General features: G+C 34.3%; 2 protein-coding genes across 2 annotated transcripts; both read right to left on the minus strand.

The window, feature by feature from the left end:
* Positions 1–210: 210 nt before the first annotated feature.
* On the minus strand, positions 211–2,139 carry LOC145819257 (uncharacterized). The gene has a single exon (XM_082913222.1). The coding sequence runs from the start codon at positions 2,137–2,139 to the stop codon at positions 211–213; it is 1,929 nt and encodes a 642-aa protein (XP_082769348.1).
* A 7,179-nt stretch (positions 2,140–9,318) lies between these two features.
* LOC114292232 (uncharacterized) lies at positions 9,319–18,445 on the minus strand. Its single transcript, XM_028236136.2, has 3 exons — positions 18,319–18,445; positions 17,523–17,610; positions 9,319–11,555 (listed from the first exon to the last, which is right to left on the minus strand). Exon 3 carries the CDS (start codon positions 11,536–11,538, stop codon positions 9,610–9,612), a length of 1,929 nt encoding a protein of 642 aa, XP_028091937.2. The 5' UTR covers positions 11,539–11,555; positions 17,523–17,610; positions 18,319–18,445; the 3' UTR covers positions 9,319–9,609.
* Positions 18,446–21,456: the final 3,011 nt, after the last annotated feature.

Here is a 21,456-nt window from a genome sequence, read left to right on the forward strand (position 1 = left end):
GCCATTAAAAAACCATAGAAATTAAGACAATGGAAGCTCACGTAACGTTTGCAAACAACTAGAAGCTTTAGGGCACACAACGAAAGCTAGTCCTCGAAACAACTTTCCAACACACCTAAAAATTTCTACATGGAGTAACTCAACTACGCAACAACTCTTGTCCTTGAAATTTGCCACACATGAAGGTTTGCAACAGTATTTGTAACACTTCTACTCCAGACTATGCGATGTTTTTTTCTCTGGCATTTTTGTTACACCGAAATGCATAAGGAGAAGCCAAACATGAGTGAGAAACTGTCCACCACGTCTAAGCTCTTGAATATGGTTCTTCACTGGGCAACTTTTTGCAGCACAGCACAACATTTCCACCCACACACTACTCATGATCTTCCATCTATCCTCATTGTCCATCAAACCATGAGCTAGTTTTTGTATGTTGCTTACTGTCTGATTGCTGGAGTCGTATTCATCCTCACGCAATAGCTTATAAAATTCCTTATCATGAAATTCCTTCTTATCATAAAATTCCTTCACCTTAGTATAAGCCTGCATAAACTTGGTATAATGGGTAGATAAGGGTAAACCAGGACATATGAACAAAAGATACATCATGTAATATGACAATATTTTAGTTGCTTCCATTTCCTCTGTGACTGTTGTAGAACCATTTGCTACTGAGTGATAGCAAATATCTGTAGCAACATGCCAAATGATAATACTTTCTTCAAATTGTAGCTCAATAATCCACTTTGAATCCAGATATTTATGCTTTTTAAGTGTCTCCTCAACTATTTTCATGGTTGAAGCTTGCAAATTGTCAACTTCAGAAATGTTCTTTGGTTTTTCCCGAAGCTGATTGATGATTGATTCTTTCAAACTCGATTCGACTGAGCTGAATGGTAGGCATGATTTCTTCCACATTGATTCCCTTCCACGCATAGCCTCAACCAATTTATTGAACCTTTTGGGCTTATTTTTGCTGCAAAAGTTCAATAAACTAAATTGTCCCATAAGTTCAGACCACCTTTTGCCTTTAAAGATCACAAGTTCATGAAGATAAAAAACTGGAGTGACTAACTTACTTGAGTAATGCTTACATGCCCACACAATTGCCCAGTCTGAACCAAATTGCATAATAACTCCAGCTATCTCTAAGAAAAGGGCACCAACTATCAGAACTATAGTAATTGGAAGATCCATTTTCCAATACCCACCAGGTTTATGAAATAAGAAAAATCCCACCAACACAGTAACTAGGCAACAGAAGCTAATAAATCTAAGAATGCTTCCCCATAAGGTAAAAATTGTGCCTACCTTGCTAAAGATCATGTCATACATCAAACCCAACTCAATCTCAATCAACTTGAAAGTATCGTGCCTCTTACTCTCATCAACCGCCCCTGCCCATTCCTTGAATTCTTCTACCAATTTATGTAGTCTGGTTCTATTACACTTATAATTGGGAATATGCGGCTTCAAGGTTTCAAAGCAAGAATAGGCTTGGATCACTAGCTTTAAGTTAGGTCGTTGTTCTTGTGCATGAATAATTTTGTCAATTGTGGATAGATCTAATTGAACAAAACCATTGTACCTTTCTTTGCCTCTTGATTTGATGACCCACACTCTCTCTCCATACTTGATAAGTCCAGGAAAAAGCATCAACAAAGCCAAAAGAGAGAACGCATAACCTGATTTCCATGTCCATGTTACAATCAGGATATAACTTGTTCTTAGACCTAGAGTGACGAGTGCTAAAACATGTTTCAACCATATTTTGTTTTCTTCCAAGCGTAAGATAGTCATGGAATCTGGACCTCCAAGAAAGAACAAGATTATCGGTGCCCATATACCCCTTAGTAGATTCAGTGCCTTAACATCGTCTTTGTCACCTTTGACCTTGGAGAGCTTTCCGAGAGCAATTGTTGCCACCACATCAACTAACAAGTAGAAGAACCAAGCATTCAGATTGTTCATCATCCCCGTTGCACTCTTTCTACGACGTTGTCCAAGAACATGAAAGAATAACTGAGCAAAGAGAATGTATAAAACTAGAACCCTTAGGTCCCATTGTTCCCATATTGTTCTCAATTGTTGAAGGATTTTATCCTGGCCTATCTTACAAACCCTGATGCAAGGCATGTTGATCTCTTTCTATGCTGCAAAGATGGATGGAAAAATAAATAAATATAGGAAAAAGTTAACCATAGTTACAATCTTACTAACACTTGCACCAAAGGTGGAAGAGATCTTCCTTTCTCATATTCAGTGCATATGTTAGTAAGATTAGTATCAACACAGGACAAAAATCAAACAAAGGTATTCAAGCCGTCTCGAAGCCCAAGTGGGCTTGTACATCATTCGTAGAATGTGAAAATACTCTTTTTGGATTTCACATTTAAAAAAGTATGACAATGGTCATACATCCGAGGTTGGCATTAGTGCAAATGTGAATTGGCCTATTTTAGAATAGGCTTCTTTAAAAAAAAAAAAAGGATAATTAGACTTTTCTAGTTATAAAAAAAAATGACTGAAATAATTAATTTAAGTTAAATTACACCACTAGTCCCTCTAATGGTAAGTTAATTACACCCCAAATTCTAACGATAAGTTACGAAGAGACCATATTGCAACAAAATTGAAAGTATAAGAATCAAATTATTTAAGTTGAAACTACAGAAATTAAAGTGATACTTCACTTAAAATACAAGGACAAATGGTGTAAAATGTAAATTAAATAGGTTTGAATTAGTAAATTCAAAATAAAAACCAAATAGGCTCATAAGTTTTGAAAAGAAATCTATGTCATCCTATAATTCAAAATTGCTCAACCTCCTCTGTGACAAAAATACCCTGCCCTTTTAACTCTATGGACTCAATGGGTTAAAATTGTGATACGATTTCTATGGTTTGCCTAAATAAGAAACATGTGAGAATTCAGTGCGTGATATTGAGAGAGTTAGTAGAGATGTAAGAAAGAAAAAAATAATGAGGGCACTAGGTATGAAGGGACAAGCATGTTTACTTTAGAGCTAAGTTGTTAGAGGTATAAAAATGGCCTATCGGCCTGAAGTCCACTTGCGGCTTTACTAGGCTTGGCTCGAGGGCCCTTCTAGTCCCATTCTAAAGCCCACTAGAAGCTCAACCTTATTTTAAAGTTATTTTGGTAAAAAAAAAAAAAAAAAGAAAAATAGTCGGGCTTGGCCCAAGTTTGATTACCAAATTTATCTAGGGCTTGGGCTTGGGCCTTGGCCGAGAATTCGCTAGAGTAGGCTTGCTCGACCAGACCTGATTTTTAGCAAGAGACTGTGAGACCCAAAGCCGGGCCAAAATTACACCCCTATAAGTTGCTAGAATAAGCTCACCATGTCATATATGTGGTCCTCATACAATTGTTAAGTTAATTTATATATGTATTTGAGTTAAGGTAGTAGAGTCCAGATGGACTCTATTGAGAACCTATTATGTGTATATTTTAGTTACCTAATTGTATAGAATTAGGATTCTTATGAGTAAACTATTATAAATAGCGATAGAACTATAGGTTTCGTGAGATTGAGATAGTAATGAGGAAAAATAGAGATGTAAAGGTTGAGGAAAATAGAACTGTAAGGGCTCAACCACCCCTGAACTTGTAGTTCGAGTAGTGGTGTGGTTTTCAGTATTTTGGTATCTCCCATGTATTCTCTATTTTATTTATATAGTGAAATCTCGCTTCCATTGATGTAGGCAATTGGTGCCAGACCATATAAATCTCTGTATATGATTTTTCTCTTTAGTATGTGCGTGGTGTGCTTCATTTTGCGTTAGTGGAATGTGGAATAAATCCTAACACCAGTCATCCTTGAATTGATAAACGAATATATTGTTTCTAGGCTCGAATATTGCTGTAAGTTTTTTGAAAAAGTGTTTTTGGTCTTATGATGTAAGGGTGTTCACGGATTGGATTGGTTCGGTTTAGTAAACTAGGAACGGAACCATTCCCTATAATATCTAAAAGATTAGAAGCATAACCAAACCATTAAACTTATGTAACCAGACCAAAATCAAACCATTGAAACATATTTGGTTTGGTTTGGTTTAGTTCTACGGTTTTGGAATTTTATATAACAAGAAGGGTTAATTACGTTTTCATCCTGTAGCTTGATTCAAGTTTCACTTTAGTCCCTATAATTTCAAATTGAACAATTTAGTCCCTACACTTTTAAGTGTATTTCAATTTGGTCATTTCATCCTAATTGGAAGTTAAATTAATAATTTTAGAACACTAGTCAATTTTCTAAGATATATACATAAACAAAATTAATAGAAATTTAGACGAAAGGACCAAATTGAAACAATAGGGACTAAAGTGAAAATTAAATTAAACTATAGGAGTGAAAAATGTAATTAACCCTAACAAGAAATATGATATATATTTTATGTACTCTTGTTGAGTAATGCTATGCTTCATGAAAGAAATATAAAAAAAAAAGCTTTATGAAGAATCTCCGCCCTTGGATTAGTTTGTGATATTTATTGTATATGCTATGCAATTACATGTGTTAAGTTACAACCTATCAATCATAGAGCACTATAAGACAAAATGAAATATACTATTTGCAAACTAAGAATTTAAAATTAAAACATACTTACATTAAGGTAAGCTACTTTTCTCGTTTTGTAACCTACCATACTAGATTATTTCTAAAAGATTCATGAAGCATTTTTTGATATTTTTTTAATGAAACCTATCACTTCTGTTGTCAATTTACAATCAAAATTAGTGTTCAAATTTCACTAATAAGTTCTATATTCATATTTTATATACAAAAAACTTAAAAAATAAAAAAAAATATTACAATTTAGTTCGATTTAGAACCGTAACTAAAGACTTACAATCGAGAACTAGATCGATTTGACCGATTAAATCATTTTCGAAATCAAAACCAGAACCAAAGTTAATAATCGACAATTTGGATCGGATTGGTTCAGTTTATCCGTTCCATTAATTTTTTATAAACATTCCTATTAAGATGAACTCTTTATAATTTATAGTGGATTACCTCTTTCACCTGAATGTAGGTAAATTTTTAGTCGAGCCGATTAAATTCAAATCAAAGACCTTGGGTTTTTTAAAAAAAAACAATTGAGCCGACGTAAAATCAAAGTTGTTCATATCAAAGACCTCCAACCAAGGTCATGCTGGAGGGTTCCGGCTTAGATTAGCCCAACTCAGTCATTGGCCAGATATGGGCCTGGAATAGCCCGCCTCTGTTCTAGGCTTGGCCCGGACAAATTTAAATATCTAGTCTTGCTAAAATAAAAACAAAAAGCTAATCAAACTCTCTCTCTCTCTCGTCTAAACCCAGATGTATGTGTCTCCATGCATTAGGTATGATAAATGAACTAAATAATTTAAACTCGACTCACGTTTGACTTGTTAAAAACCTATCCTAATTCAGCTTGATAAGTAAACAAATTAATCTTGAACACATTTTGAAATTTGTTAAAGTTTTCAAATCAAACTTAAACAATCAATTGCTTCCTCAACTTTTGATAAGCCTATACTATATAAAAATACTGAACTACTCAGGCTCAATTTGATAAAAAGTTCGTTCGAGGTTAGTTCAAAAATTTAACGTTAAACAAATTTTAAAACTCATTAAAATTTTCAAATCAAACTTGAACAGTTAACTATTCGACTCGTTTATCACCCGAACATGCATACATGAGATCGAACTGTCTGTATAGCTGTGCAAATCTTTTGCTAAGTATTTATTAGTGAATATATCACCAAGCTAAGTGTTAGAAGCTACCATTTGATTGACATCCCATATGATGTGATCATAACACAATAGAGGGAAACAAAATAAAAATAAAAATAATGATAAATGTGAATTGAAAATGTAAACATTCATGCTTTCAATAAATAAAATAACGTGCATTTTTAAAAAGAAAACTGTAAGTGTAAATATTCACATTCAAAATTGTGACATAAAATAGTAAGTGCCAAATTTCATATTTTCAATCAATAAATTTATTAAAATATCACAACGTCACACTCTTTTAACTGAAATTATACAAATTATCAAATAAAAAATGAGAACATTTATATTATGAAATTTATCATATTACGAACTTTTACACTTTTTTATAATGTGAAAATTATAAAAATTATGCAATAAAAAATCTATATGAAGATCAATATACAATGTGAATATTCACAAATAACAAATGTACAACTAGCGTTCAAAAAAACAAAACCATATCAAAATATAATGTAAATGTTCACAATTTATAATTAACATACAATTAGCCTTAAAAAAAAAAAAAAAACCTATATTCCATATATTTATCTTATTGTGAACATTCACATTATCAAATATCTAAAATATTACTGGCCATTAACAAATGATACCCATTTATTATTATTATTATTATTATTACTCCGGGTTCCGTCCCTCTCATCAACTTTCTTGTATTTTCTATCTCTATCTATATATATGTTCATTCCAACCACTTTTGATTTTTCAAAATTTTCTTTTATTTCATTCCCCAAAAAAAAAAAAAAAAACAAAACAAAACAAAACCAACGACACAAATCCAACACCCACAACAACAAAAGATTTTTCTTCAAAAAAAAAAAAAACAAAAACAAATCCAACACCCACAAACAAAAGATTTATTTTCTTTTCTGCAGACGGCCACCCACCAACCTCACTTCTTCGCCTCTTCCGCCGATCTTTTCTTCTTGCCTCCGTCCTGGGCGGCCCTTGACGGTGCTGCCTCTATGTTTCCCACGCCGCCGAGCCTGTTCACTACCTCTTGCTCCTCCACTGCAGCATATGGCGGACCTCCAAATCGGAACATAACGGTGGCCTTCCGCTTCAGCTCCTTGTTTTCCGCTTTTAGCACACATATCTCTGCTCGCGCATCCTTATACATGCGCTAGAGCAGCGCCAGTTGGGCGTTTAACTGCTGCACCTCATTTGTCCTACTCTGAAGCCGGTGCGACAAGTTTGTGACTGTAGTCATGGTCTCCACACATAACTTCAATATATACTGATTGGCCTCAATATCCGATTGCGCTGCCATGCTTTGCTTCACAGACCGCATAGGAAAAGTCAACGGAGCAAAACTAGAGGCGCATGGTTGAGGTTCAAGGACAACTACACCAGTTATCTCTCTTGTGGACTCATTGAGGTCGAGAGAGAGAGTGAGCAGACCACGGGAAGAAGAGGCCATTTTCTGGCCAACAGAGTGTTATAGAATACCTCTCTCAGAAAACGAAGAGTTTTTCAGAGGTTTTTAGCAGGTTTTTGTCTCAGTCTCAGTCTCAGTCTCAGCCTCTGCCTCTGCCTCTGCCTCAGCCTCCGTCTTGGTTAAATAGCTAAGGCAGACACGCGCATCGTGCGCCGCTCGGCGCTAGACGACAACATGGGCGCACCAGCCAAGGTAGTCACGCGCATCGCCATAATGTCCGGCACACCTTTTTATGGATTGGGCACGCCTTTTGATGGCACGTCTTTTGAAAGATTGGGCACACCTTTTGAGGGCGCGACTTTTGAGGGCTCGATATATATATCCATGTGTATATATTTGGGCAGCCTATATACACCACCATACAGTGTATTCTACAACGGTCCGACATGACCCCATAAACTGTCCCGACATTGATTCCGGTTAGCTTTTACAACGGTCCGGCATGACCCCATAAAACTGTCCCGACATTGATTCCGGTTAGCTTTTACAACGGTCCGGCATGACCCCATAAAACTGTCCCGACATTGATTCCGGTTAGCTTTTCCAACGGTCCGACATGACCCCATAGACTGTCCCGACATTGATTCCGGTTAGCTTTTCCAACGGTCCGGCATGACCCCATAAAACTGTCCCGACATTGATTCCGGTTAGCTTCTACATCGGTCCGGTGTGACCTCGTGAACTGTCCAGACATTATCTGCTACAACGGTCCGACACGACCATACCGTGTCTTCTCCAACGGTGTGACACGACCATTCCGTGTCTTCAACAACGATTTGACACGACCATACCGTGTCTCCTATCTTATTTTATTTTATTGTCCTTTTCTTTTCCTATTTGTTACTCTCTCCAAACTCAAGTTGGTTTCTGTTTATCCTCCTTGAGTTTGAGGGGGGCTGTTAAAACTCCACCTACTCCACTTACTCCACCTACTCCACTTACTCCACCTACTCCACCTACTACCACCTACACACCTACTACACACTCACCTATTCTCTTCCCACATCCTCTCCTATATATAGGAATCATTGTAAACATATATATAACAATCAATAATACATCAATAGATACATTATTCCCTCTTTCCCTATACATTAATTTTATTAACAAATGAAGTTTATAAAAGAAAACAAGGAATAAAAAAAATAAAAAACGAAGAAAATAATGAAGAAAAACGAGAAAGCAAGTGGCATAAATTGTTATTTGAAGCATGTATTTAACAATATAAAGTCAAGCATACTAAATGCCAAAATAAAACCATGTCTATTTATTTCACAAGCATTGACATAAATGCAAAAACATTGAAGCAACAAATCTTAGTTAAGGCAACATAAGCATGTTAGTCTATCTGGGACAGAGGAGGATCTGGAACAGAGGAGGATCAGAGGATTGGAAGATCATTGGATGTTGCTGCTGCTGTACCTCCTGATATATGCTGTGGTGGTGGCTGATGGACGAAGTTGCTCTTGTTGGTCTTTGGTTGTTGCCTGTTAGTGAGCTTAGCTAGTTGGGCCCCTCCAATGATGTAGTGTTTGGGGTTTGTTGTTTGTTTGTTTCCTCTCTTTTTGTTGGTTTCTCACCAATTCTTTTCGCTTGAGCTAGCATATGATTGGGTGTTCTTCTTGGTGCCAACTTAGTTGAGATTAAGAAGTTATACTATGATACTATTTGCTCTTGCCTCCTCTTTATTGATGTAATTTGATATGTGTTGTCTGTTGATTTCATCAATAAAGTCCCTCTCTGTTGCTAATCTTAAAACAAAAAAAAAAAAAAAAGAAGAAGAAGAAGAAGAAAACCAAACATAAGCATGTTAGTATTATTCGCCTGCATATGCCCATAGAAGTCTCCTGTTATTTTGTGTTGACACCAAATCTATTGCCATAAACTTTTCAAATTATTTACTATTTTTGTGTTACCTTGCATATATATATATAGCTCTAAAAAACTCTTGTTGATTTTGTTTTGACCCCGTTTTATTAGAAGACTAGTCTTGAAATTTCCACCAGTTCACAATTACTAATGAAAATTTTCCCCAAGTTTACGTCATTTCTACATAATTGTTTTTTGGCAAAGATAAAATCATCAATTCAATATATATATATAAAGAAACAATATGAACTACAATCCAACCAAAGCCATGGCAATTAAAACAAACTATGCCATTAAAAAACCATAGAAATTAAGACAATGGAAGCTCACGTAACGTTGCAAACAACTAGAAGGTTTAGGGCACACAACGAAAGCTAGTCCTCGAAACAACTTTCCAACACACCTAAAAATTTCTACATGGAGTAACTCAACTACGCAACAACTCTTGTCCTTGAAATTTGCCACACATGAAGGTTTGCAACAGTATTTGTAACACTTTTACTCCAGACTATGCGATGTTTTTTTCTCTGGCATTTTTGTTACACCCAAATGCATAAGGAGAAGCCAAACATGAGTGAGAAACTGTCCACCACGTCTAAGCTCTTGAATATGGTTCTTCACTGGGCAACTTTTTGCAGCACAGCACAACATTTCCACCCACACACTACTCATGATCTTCCATCTATCCTCATTCTCCATCAAACCATGAGCTAGTTTTTGTATGTTGCTTACTGTCTGATTACTGGAGTCGTATTCATCCTCACGCAATAGCTTATAAAATTCCTTATCATGAAATTCCTTCTTATCATAAAATTCCTTCACCTTAGTATAAGCCTGCATAAACTTGGTATAATGGGTAGATAAGGGTAAACCAGGACATATGAACAAAAGATACATCATGTAATATGACAATATTTTAGTTGCTTCCATTTCCTCTGTGACTGTTGTAGAACCATTTGCTACTGAGTGATAGCAAATATCTGTAGCAACATGCCAAATGATAATACTTTCTTCAAATTGTAGCTCAATAATCCACTTTGAATCCAGATATTTATGCTTTTCAAGTGTCTCCTCAACTATTTTCATGGTTGAAGCTTGCAAATTGTCAACTTTAGAAATGTTCTTTGGTTTTTCCCGAAGCTGATTGATGATTAATTCTTTCAAACTCGATTCGACTGAACTAAATGGTAGGCATGATTTCTTCCACATTGATTCCCTTCCACGCATAGCCTCAACCAATTTATTGAACCTTTTGGGCTTATTTTTGCTGCAAAAGTTCAATAAACTAAATTGTCCCATAAGTTCAGACCACCTTTTGCCTTTAAAGATCACAAGTTCATGAAGATAAAAAACTGGAGTGACTAACTTACGTTTGTAATGCTTACATGCCCACACAATTGCCCAGTCTGAACCAAATTGCATAATAACTCCACCTATCTCTAAGAAAAGGGCACCAACTATCAGAACTATAGTAATTGGAAGATCCATTTTCCAATACCCACCAGGTTTATGAAATAAGAAAAATCCCACCAACACAGTAACTAGGCAACAGAAGCTAATAAATCTAAGAATGCTTCCCCATAAGGTAAAAATTGTGCCTACCTTGCTAAAGATCATGTCATACATCAAACCCAACTCAATCTCAATCAACTTGAAAGTATCGTGCCTCTTACTCTCATCAACCGCCCCTGCCCATTCCTTGAATTCTTCTACCAATTTATGTAGTCTGGTTCTGTTACACTTATAATTGGGAATATGCGGCTTCAAGGTTTCAAAGCAAGAATAGGCTTGGATCACTAGCTTTGAGTTAGGTCGTTGTTCTTGTGCATGAATAATTTTGTCAATTGTGGATAGATCTAATTGAACAAAACCATTGTACCTTTCTTTGCCTCTTGATTTGATGACCCACACTCTCTCTCCATACTTGATAAGTCCAGGAAAAAGCATCAACAAAGCCAAAAGAGAGAACGCATAACCTGATTTCCATGTCCATGTTAGAATCAGGATATAACTTGTTCTTAGGCCTAGAGTGCCGAGTGCTAAAACATGTTTCAACCATATTTTGTTTTCTTCCAAGCGTAAGATAGTCATGGAATCTGGACCTCCAAGAAAGAACAAGATTATCGGTGCCCATATACCCCTTAGTAGATTCAGTGCCTTAACATCGTCTTTGTCACCTTTGACCTTGGAGAGCTTTCCGAGAGCAATTGTTGCCACCACATCAACTAACAAGTAGAAGAACCAAGCATTCAGATTGTTCATCATCCCCGTTGCACTCTTTCTACGACGTTGTCCAAGAACATGAAAGAATAACTGAGCAAAGAGAATGTATAAAATTAGAACCCTTAGGTCCCATTGTTCCCATATTGTTCTCAATTGTTGAAGGATTTTATCCTGGCCTATCTTACAAACCCTGATGCAAGGCATGTTGATCTCTTTCTATGCTGCAAAGATGGATGGAAAAATAAATAAATATAGGAAAAATTTAACCATAATTACAATCTTACTAACACTTGCACCAAAGGTGGAAGAGGGCTTCCTTTCTCATATTCAGTGCATATGTTAGTAAGATTAGTATCAACACAGGACAAAAATCAAACAAAGGTATTCAAGCCGTCTCGAAGCCCAAGTGGTCTTGTACATCATTTGTAGAATGTGAAAATACTCTTTTTGGATTTCACATTTAAAAAAGTATGACAATGGTCATACATCCGAGGTTGGCATTAGTGCAAATGTGAATTGGCCTATTTTAGAATAGGCTTCTTTAAAAAAAAAAAAAGAGAAGATAATTAGACTTTTGTAGTTGTAAGAAAAATGACTGAAATAATTAATTTAAGTTAAATTACACCACTAGTCCCTCTAATGGTAAGTTAATTACACCCCAAATTCTAACGATAAGTTACGAAGAGACCATATTGCAACAAAATTGAAAGTATAAGAATCAAATTATTTAAGTTGAAACTACAGAAATTAAAGTGATACTTCACTTAAAATACAAGGACAAATGTTGTAAAATGTAAATTAAATAGGTTTGAATTAGTAAATTCAAAATAAAAACCAAATAGGCTCCTAAGTTTTGAAAAGAAATCTATGTCATCCTATAATTCAAAATTGCTCAACCTCCTCTGTGACAAAAATGCCCTGCCCTTTTAACTTTTTCTTTTGAAATACATCTCTCTTTTAACTCTATGGGTTCAATGGGTTAAAATTGTGATACCATTTCTATGGTTTGCCTAAATAAGAAACATGTGAGAATTCAGTGTGTGATATTGAAAGAGTTAGTAGAGATGTAAGAAAGAAAAAAATAATGGGGCACTAGGTATGAAGGGACAAGCTTGTTTACTTTAGAGCTAAAAGTTGTTAGAGGTATAAAAATGACCTATCGGCCTGAAGCCCACTTGCGGCTTGACTAGGCTTGGCTCGAGGGCCCTTCTAGTCCCATTATAAAGCCCACTAGAAGCTCAACCTTATTTTAAAGTTATTTTGGTAAAAAAAAATGAAAAATAGTCGGGCTTGGCCCAAGCTTGATTACCGAATTTATCTAGGACTTGGGCTTGGGCCTTGGCCGAGAATTTGCTAGAGTAGGCTTGGTCGACCAAACCTGATTTTTAGCAAGAGCCTGTGAGACCCGAAATCAGGCTGAGCCGGGCCAAAATTACATCCCTATAAGTTGTTAGAATAAGCTCATCCATGTCATATATGTGGTCCTCATACAATTGTTAAGTTAATTTATATATGTATTTGAGTTAAGGTAGTAGAGTCCAGATGGACTCTATTGAGAACCTATTATGTGTATATTTTAGTTACCTAATTGTATAGAATTAGGATTCTTATGAGTAAACTATTATAAATAGCGATAGAACTATAGGTTTCGTGAGATTGAGATAGTAGTGAGGAAAAATAGAGATGTAAAGGTTGAGGAAAATAGAACTGTAAGGGCTCAACTACCCCTGAACTTGTAGTTCGAGTAGTGGTGTGGTTTTCAGTATTTTGGTCATCTCCCATGTATTCTCTGTTTTATTTATATAGTGAAATCTCTCTTCCATTGATGTACGCAATTGGTGCCAGACCACATAAATCTCTGTATATGATTTTTCTCTTTAGTATGTGCGTGGTGTGCTTCATTTTGCATTAGTGGAATGTGGAATAAATCCTAACACCAATCATCCTTGAATTGATAAACGAATATATTGTTTCTAGGCTCGAATATTGCTGTAAGTTTTTTAAAAAAGTGTTTTTGGTCTTATGATGTAAGGGCATTCACAGATTGGATTGGTTCGGTTTTATAGTAAACTAGGAACAGAACCATTTCCTATAATATCTAAAAGATTAGAATCATAACCAAACTGTTAAACTTATGTAACCAGACCAAAATCAAACCATTGAAACTTGTTTGGTTTGGTTTAGTTCTACGGTTTTGGAATTTTATATAACAAGAAGGGTTAATTACGTTTTCACCCTGTAGCTTGATTCAAGTTTCACTTTAGCCCCTATAATTTCAAATTGAACAATTTAGTCCCTACACTTTTAAGTTTTGGTCATTTCATCCTAATTGAAAGTTAAATTAATAATTTTAGAACACTAGTCAATTTTCCAAGATATATACATAAGCAAAATTAATAGAAATTTAGACTAAAGGACCAAATTGAAATAATAGGGACTAAAGTGAAAATTAAATAAAACTATACGACTGAAAAATGTAATTAACCCTAACAAGAAATATGATATATTTTTATGTACTCTTGTCGAGCAATGCTATGCTTTATGAAAGAATTATAAAAAAAAAGCTTTATGAAGAAACTCCGCCTTTGGATTAGTTTGTGATATTTATTGTATATGCTATGCAATTACATGTTAAGTTACAACTTATCAATCATAGTGCACTATAAGACAAAATGAAATATACTATTTGCAAACTAAGACTTTAAAATTAAAACATACTTACATTAAGGTAAGCTACTTTTCTCGTTTTGTAACCTACCACACTAGATTATTTCTAAAAGATTCATGAAACATTTTTTTGATATTTTTTTCATGAAACCTATCACTACTGTTGTCAATTTACAATCAAAATTAGTGTTCAAATTTCACTAATAAGTTCTATATTCATATTTTATATACAAAAACTTAAAAAATAAAAAAAAAATATTACAATTTAGTTCGATTTAGAACCGTAACTAAAGACTTACAATCGAGAACTAGATCGATTTGAACGATTAAATCATTTTCGAAATCAAAACCAGAACCAAAGTTAATAATCGACAATTTGGATCGGATTGGTTCACTTTATCCGTTCCATTAATTTTTTATAAACATTCCTATTAAGATGAACTCTTTATAATTTATAGTGGATTACCTCTTTCACCTGAATGTAGGTAAATTTTTAGTTAAGCCGATTAAATTCAAATCAAAGACCTTGGGTTTTTAAAAAAAAAAAACAATTGAGCCGATGTAAAATCAAAGTTGTTCATATCAAAGACCTCCAACCAAGGTCGTGCTGGAGGGTTCCGGCTTAGATTAGCCCAACTCAGTCATTGGCCAGATATGGGCCTGGAATAGCCCGCCTCTGTTCTAGGCTTGGCCCGGACAAATTTAAATATCTAGTCTTGCTAAAATAAAAACAAAAAGCCAATCAAACTCTCTCTCTCTCTCTCTCTCTCTCTCTCTCTCGGCTAAACCCATATGTATGTGTCTCCATGCATTAGGTATGATAAATGAACTAAATAATTTAAACTCGACTCACGTTTGACTTGTTAAAAACCTATCCTAATTCAGTTTGATAAGTAAACAAATCAATCTTGAACACATTTTGAAATTTGTTAAAGTTTTCAAATCAAACTTAAAAAATCAATTGCTTCCTCAACTTAGTTTGATAAGCCTATACTATATAAAAATACTGAACTACTTAGGCTCAATTTGATAAAAAGTTCGTTCGAGATTAGTTCAAAAGTTTAACGTTGAACAAATTTTATAACTCGTTAAAATTTTCAAATCAAACTTGAACAGTTAACTATTCGACTCGTTTATCACCTGAACATGCATATATGAGATCGAACTGTCTGTATAGCTGTGCAAATCTTTTGCTAAGTATTTATAGTGAATATATCACCAAGCTAAGTGTTACAAGCTACCATTTGATTGACATCCCATATGATGTGATCATAACACAATAGAGGGAAAAGATGTTAGCACAATAGGGAAATAATTGTAAAATTCAACGTTTTCTCTCTCTTTCTCTCTCTCTAAAAACCTCCACCCCCGGGCCTCACTTTTGGCCGGCCGACCGCCGCCGTTGGCTATGGCAGTCGGCTGGCCCAGCTCTCTTTCGTGTTTGTGTGCTGGTTTCTGCCTTTAATAAACTTGATTCCCACATTTTCTTTCCACTTTGGTGTTCTTTTTTGTTTCTTCAGGGGTTGCTCGTTTTGTTGTCTGTTTTTGTCTCAATCTTGGGGTTGCTTGTTTTGTTTCAGCAGGGGGTGATTGTTTTAAGGGTCAAAACAGAGTAGATGGCGGTCGGTCTTGGACCGGTATAGAGGATGGCCAGACCTGGTTGGAGCTTCATTCGGGCGCTCTTTTGCGAGTGGGAGTTTGAGGGATGAGCTCGGTTTCGGATCTATGGAGTTGCTTCGGTGCTTTTGTTTGGAGGGAACGAGGGTGATGTAGTTGATCCAGATCTGTCTAAGAGTTCATTCGAGCGCTTCTTCTCGAGTGGGAGTTTGGGGGGTGATCTTCATTTAGATAAATGGTGGTGTCTCGGCGCTTGTTCGATGTTGTGGTTTTGGTGGAGTGTGTCTTGGGTTTGGTAGGCAGCAGCATGGGTGAATAAATTAATCGGGTTGATTAGTATGTGTGGTTGTTGTTAAGAGGAGTAAGCTGCTTAGGTGTTGTACGGAGTTTTGATTCAGAAAACAAGTTCCGACCGTGAAAGTGGGTCAAGGGTTGGTTCAGCAGCATAGGTGAGGTGTGGCATTGGGTGTAGCAGCATGTTGTCCGGAGTGGGCATTGGCTGGGTTTTGGGAGTCTAGCAGCATGGAATGTAGCAACTTGGAGATGTCAGGCAATGGAGTTTTTCCAGCCATGGAGATGGTGGCTATGGAGTTTTTCGGCCAGCGAACATCCTCGGTAGGTGCAGAGGAGCGTGCAGCAGGTTGGGGAATAGTTTTAGCAGCAGGTTGGGGAATAGTTTTAGCAGCAGTAGCAGGTGGGCATTGGGCGTTGGAAGTTGTCAGGCGTGGGAGTGTAGCAGTGGACGTTGGGAATAGAAGCTGCATAGGTGTATGATTTAGTTTTCAAAATTGCAGGTGGGCGGTAAAGTTTAGTTTTAATTTTTTTGGATTTGGTCTTGGGTTTTGGCTGTGGCTTTGGGTTTTGTGGGCTGATTTTGTGGGTTTTTTTTTTTTTTTTTTTTTTTAGAGTTAAGTTCTTCTTAACTTTTTTGTTTTAAAAAAAAAACATGAGGCCAAGGGGTTGGTTGTATGGATGCGAGTAGCAGTAGTAGGGGTATTTTTATACTTCCGAATCTCTCTCAAAGCATGTCGTCTTCCTGTACCTTTAATTTCATGTTGTTAATGAAATTTTTCTTTGCCGATCAAAAAAAAAAAAAAAACACAATAGAGGGAAACAAAATAAAAATAAAAATAATGATAAATGTGAATTGAAAATGTAAACATTCATGCTTTCAATAAATAAAATAATGTGCATTTTTAAAAAGAAAACTGCAAGTGTAAATATTCACATTCAAAATTGTGACATAAAATAGTAAGTGCCAAATTTCATATTTCAATCAATAAATTTATTAAAATATCACAACGTCACACTTTTTTAACTGAAATTATACAAATTATCAAATAAAAAATGAGAACATTTATATTATGAAATTTATCATATTACGACCTTTTACACTTTTTTATAATGTGAAAATTATAAAAATTATGCAATAAAAAATCTATATGAAGATCAATATACAATGTGAATATTCACAAATAACAAATGTACAACTAGCGTTCAAAAAAACAAAACCATATCAAAATATAATGTAAATGTTCACAATTTATAATTAACATACAACTAGCCTTAAAAAAAAAAAAAAAAAAAAAAAAACTCCATATATTTATCTTATTGTGAACATTCATATTATCAAAATATCTAAAATATTACTGGCCATTTTACGTCTCTATTCCGTATATCTATCTTAGTGTGAAAGTTGACATTGTCGAACAATATGCATCACTGTCAAATGTTCATACATCTCAATATGGCACATTCAAATCCAACCATCACTTCATCAACACAACAATAAATCACTTTCAAACACAAAATTTGAAAACGAACGTAATGTGATCAAATGAATGTAACGTATTCATCACAAATATGACCTCACATGCAATTAAATAATAATCAAAACAACTAACCTTCCTCAGATACAGCTCTTCTGCGATTCAAAACAACAAAATGGTATGAACACCAAAATGTAACTTCGCTTGGATTGAGAAACTCCAACTGTAATGGAACCTTCACTTTGTTAGTAGCCAGAATTGTACAAACACCAACCGTAGACAAACGATTTGAAATGCATGAATCGTATCCAAAAATTTCATTTCCAAACGTGTATTAGAAACTACCAAAACAGAACAGTTGAAAAATAGAATATAGAATATATATGTATACACACACACATCTATCTATATATATTGTGTGTTTATATGTGATATAATGACTAAAGGTAAAATAGTTCACATAATACCTCTAACATAGAGAAAAAGACTTATTGAAATATAAGTTCAAATGTATGGGATTAATTAGTTTAGAAGAATATGTTATGGATCAAATTGGGTACAAGTCCATCAAATGGAATTTTTCATTAATGCTGTGTTTGGTTGGGGGATTTGGAGAGGGATTTAGAAAGGGAGAGGGAAAATGTGTGTGAAACTATGTGAAATATAGACATGGTATATTCACATTTCACTTACTTTTTCCATTTCCTTTTTCAAATCCCTGCCCAAATTCTCCAACCAAACACAACATAAATCTCTTATAATAGTAATAGGGGATGCTTTTGTTTAGTGCAAATCGGACTAGTGGGTGCTCTTAGGCGTCCATAGTGCAAGATAAGGAAATTGAGAAAAAGAGGTTTTTTAACTTACCAGTTATATATGAATGTTATAGTGCAAGAAAAGGAAATTGAGAAAAACAGGTTTTTTAACTTACCAATTATATAGTGCAATCTGTGAGTGCTTGTGCTTCTGAAGTAGCAGCCGATGTGGAGACCAATGCCAGCTTTGTTGAGAGAAAGAGACAGTGAGTGAAAAAGAGAGAGAACAAGTGTCATTAATTTATAGAAGTACACACTTGAAATGCAAGTAATAAGGATGCTCATTAGGGGTGCAATTTGGGCGGGTTCAACCTGAGTAACCCGAACTTAGTCCGAATTTTTTAAGGATTTGAATAAAATATTTTCAAATTCGGTACGGGCTTGAGCAAAAATTTAGAAATCCGAATTAAATTTGAATGGACTTGGGCAAAGATGTCAAACAACCTGAAACCCGAATTATAGATATATGGATATATAAAAATATTAAATATAAATATAAATTATTAATCATTACATGATATTAAAGTAATTTATATTATTAAATCATATTGAATATATATTATATATACAAATAGCATAAAATCTTACTTTTTTTTTTATTTTTTTTTATTTTCACTCATAAATTGTAAGGACTACTATAGTAGCATCTCTCTTACATTATATAAATTATTTGTTTTGATGGTATTAATGATTTTCTATAATGAAAAAATAATTAAAAAAAAACTAAAATTCATTTACAATTCTGGCAATTCAGGCAACTCGGGTTTAGCTCGGGTCGGGCTTGGGCAGACAACCTTGGGTTACAATTCGGGCTTAGGCAGGCTTGGGCAAGTCTCAGCACAACTTGAGCTGGGCTTGGACAACCTCCCAACCCATCCGAACCCGCCCGAGTTGCACCCTAATGCTCATACGGATAAAGCTTCATCCTAGTCTTGAATTGGATTGAAAGTAATGTAAGGATACTCATATGGATTCTAGTCTTGAATTGGACTGAAAGTAATGGTGAAAGCCGAGCTCAACAAGCTGAATAGTTAATTATTTAAGTTCATTTTAAAAAATTTAATAAGTTTTAAAATTTATTTGAAATTTTATTTGTTAAATTTTTGAGTTAATTTTAAATGAATTTTTGTTGAGTCGAATTTGAGTGGTTTGGCATTCTTATATAGTTTTAAACTTATTGTACTGAGCTGAATGATCAAATAACTTTTCAAATTTGGTTTGAAAATTTTAATAAATATTAAGATGTGGTCAAAATTGACTTATTACTTAATAAATTGAATTCCAACGAATTTTTAATGAGTCAAATACAAGTTGAGTTCGAACTGTTCGATTCATTTATCACCCTTAATTAGAAGGCTTTAGTTGGTTCACTATTCTGTCTATTTTGTGTTTACTTTGAAGAATTGAACTATTCATTTCATGGGCTCGTTGAGTAAATCATCTATCCTAGAAATCAAATTAATTGGATTTCCGATCTCATTGGTCTTAAAAATAAGGATAAACTACCAATATATCATAATAGTTTGATTTAATTCCCATTGAGTTCTAAAATAAGTCTTAATAAAATTGTCACTAAAAATAATTTTTCGTGACGATTTTTTGCATGTCGCTAAAAATTAACAATTAACTACTTTTTTGTCACGATTTTTATAAATTATCACTAAAATTTACAATTAGTGACATTTTTCTGGGACAAATTTTTTAAAATGTCACTAAAAGTTAAAAAGTAGTGACAATTTTTGAACTGTCGTTGAAAATTAATAATTAGTTACATTTTTTTAATAGTGTTTGATGAAAAATGATATTAATTATCACATGACCTATTGGACAATAAGTCCAATTATTAGGATCTACATGTAAGTCTCCCTAAAAACAATGAACAAGTAGGATTTTTGAGATGAACTACTCATATATATTTTAAGACAAATTTGATACAACTAAGTGAGTATTGATATTCGATCAACATGATTATTTTTTTTTTATATATATAAATAATTTACTCAACGGTCTTATAATATGAATAATTTAAATGGGTTTGGCTTTAGTCCAGTCCAAGATCGGACTAGACTGTGTTGTTGGGCCCCCACCACTGGTCCTGTTTTGATAATCCGAACCGTTTTAATGTGTAAAACTTGTCGAGTATTATATGTTTGTAAAAAATCACGTTGATTGGATATCGACACATATGTGATCAAATCAGTTTTGTATAAAAAAAAATGGACGGTGAACAAATTAACAGTTGACAAAACACTGTTTTGATCACATAGCTATCGATATCCGATCAACGTGATGTTTTATAAACATATAGTACTCGACGAGTTCTACACATTGAACGGTTTAGATTATCAAAACGGGATCCGTAGTGGATCCCCACTGATCTAACAGCACGGTCCAATCCGATCTTAGACTGGACCAAAGCCAAACCCAATTTAAATTGTTGAACTAAGCCAGAAGTGAACAGAACAATGGGCTATCTGGACCTCTCCAGACCAAAATTTATTTATTTTGATAATTCAGTATTTGGTCCAAAAGATCGACTAGTCTAGGATCAATTCCACCATTTACTAATGAGGATTTAATTGAAGCTGGAGCAAAATCCTATATAAACTGACCCTAAAAAATTGTTTGTACCACTTCAGTCCAATTAAAGTTCGGAAAGAATCGTCATCCTACTTATATTTTTAAGCAAATACAATCACATAAAGATTTTTGCACTGTTTTATATACAGGAAATACACTATTAGAAGCAGAATATAGTTAAAAATAACTTTATTTATGTGATTTTGAGAAGGGACCCAAAAAAAAAAAAAAAACAAGTAAAAGTACAAAAGTGTGAAAGTGTAGAAGTATGACACAGACACTCTTTATGCGTTTCTTGTTGCATGCTATATATGCTTTGAGTGTGAGTATGATAGACTTCGAAACAACTGTCATTAGAAGATACTAGTTGTCACGGGCGTGATGCACGAGATTTTACAAAGTAAATAATATTAAAATAAAAAATATATTAATTTAGTTGTTTTCTTTAATATAAATAAAATATTTTTATGTAATTTGTGTATATAAATCTTACTATTCATCATTCAAAAATTTTAATTCTTCACAATATGGAAAATTTTAGAAAACTTTCATAAATTATGTAAATTATCACATAACAAATAGACAATAAGAGTTAGCTAAGACAATCAAAAGTGGAGCAAAAAACATACTAAAATTATAATTAATCAAAATAACTAATATTAAATAAAAAATGC

Source organism: Camellia sinensis, chromosome 2, assembly GCF_055761805.1.
Source record: "Camellia sinensis isolate YWXY chromosome 2, ASM5576180v1, whole genome shotgun sequence".
Lineage (NCBI taxonomy): Eukaryota > Viridiplantae > Streptophyta > Magnoliopsida > Ericales > Theaceae > Camellia > Camellia sinensis.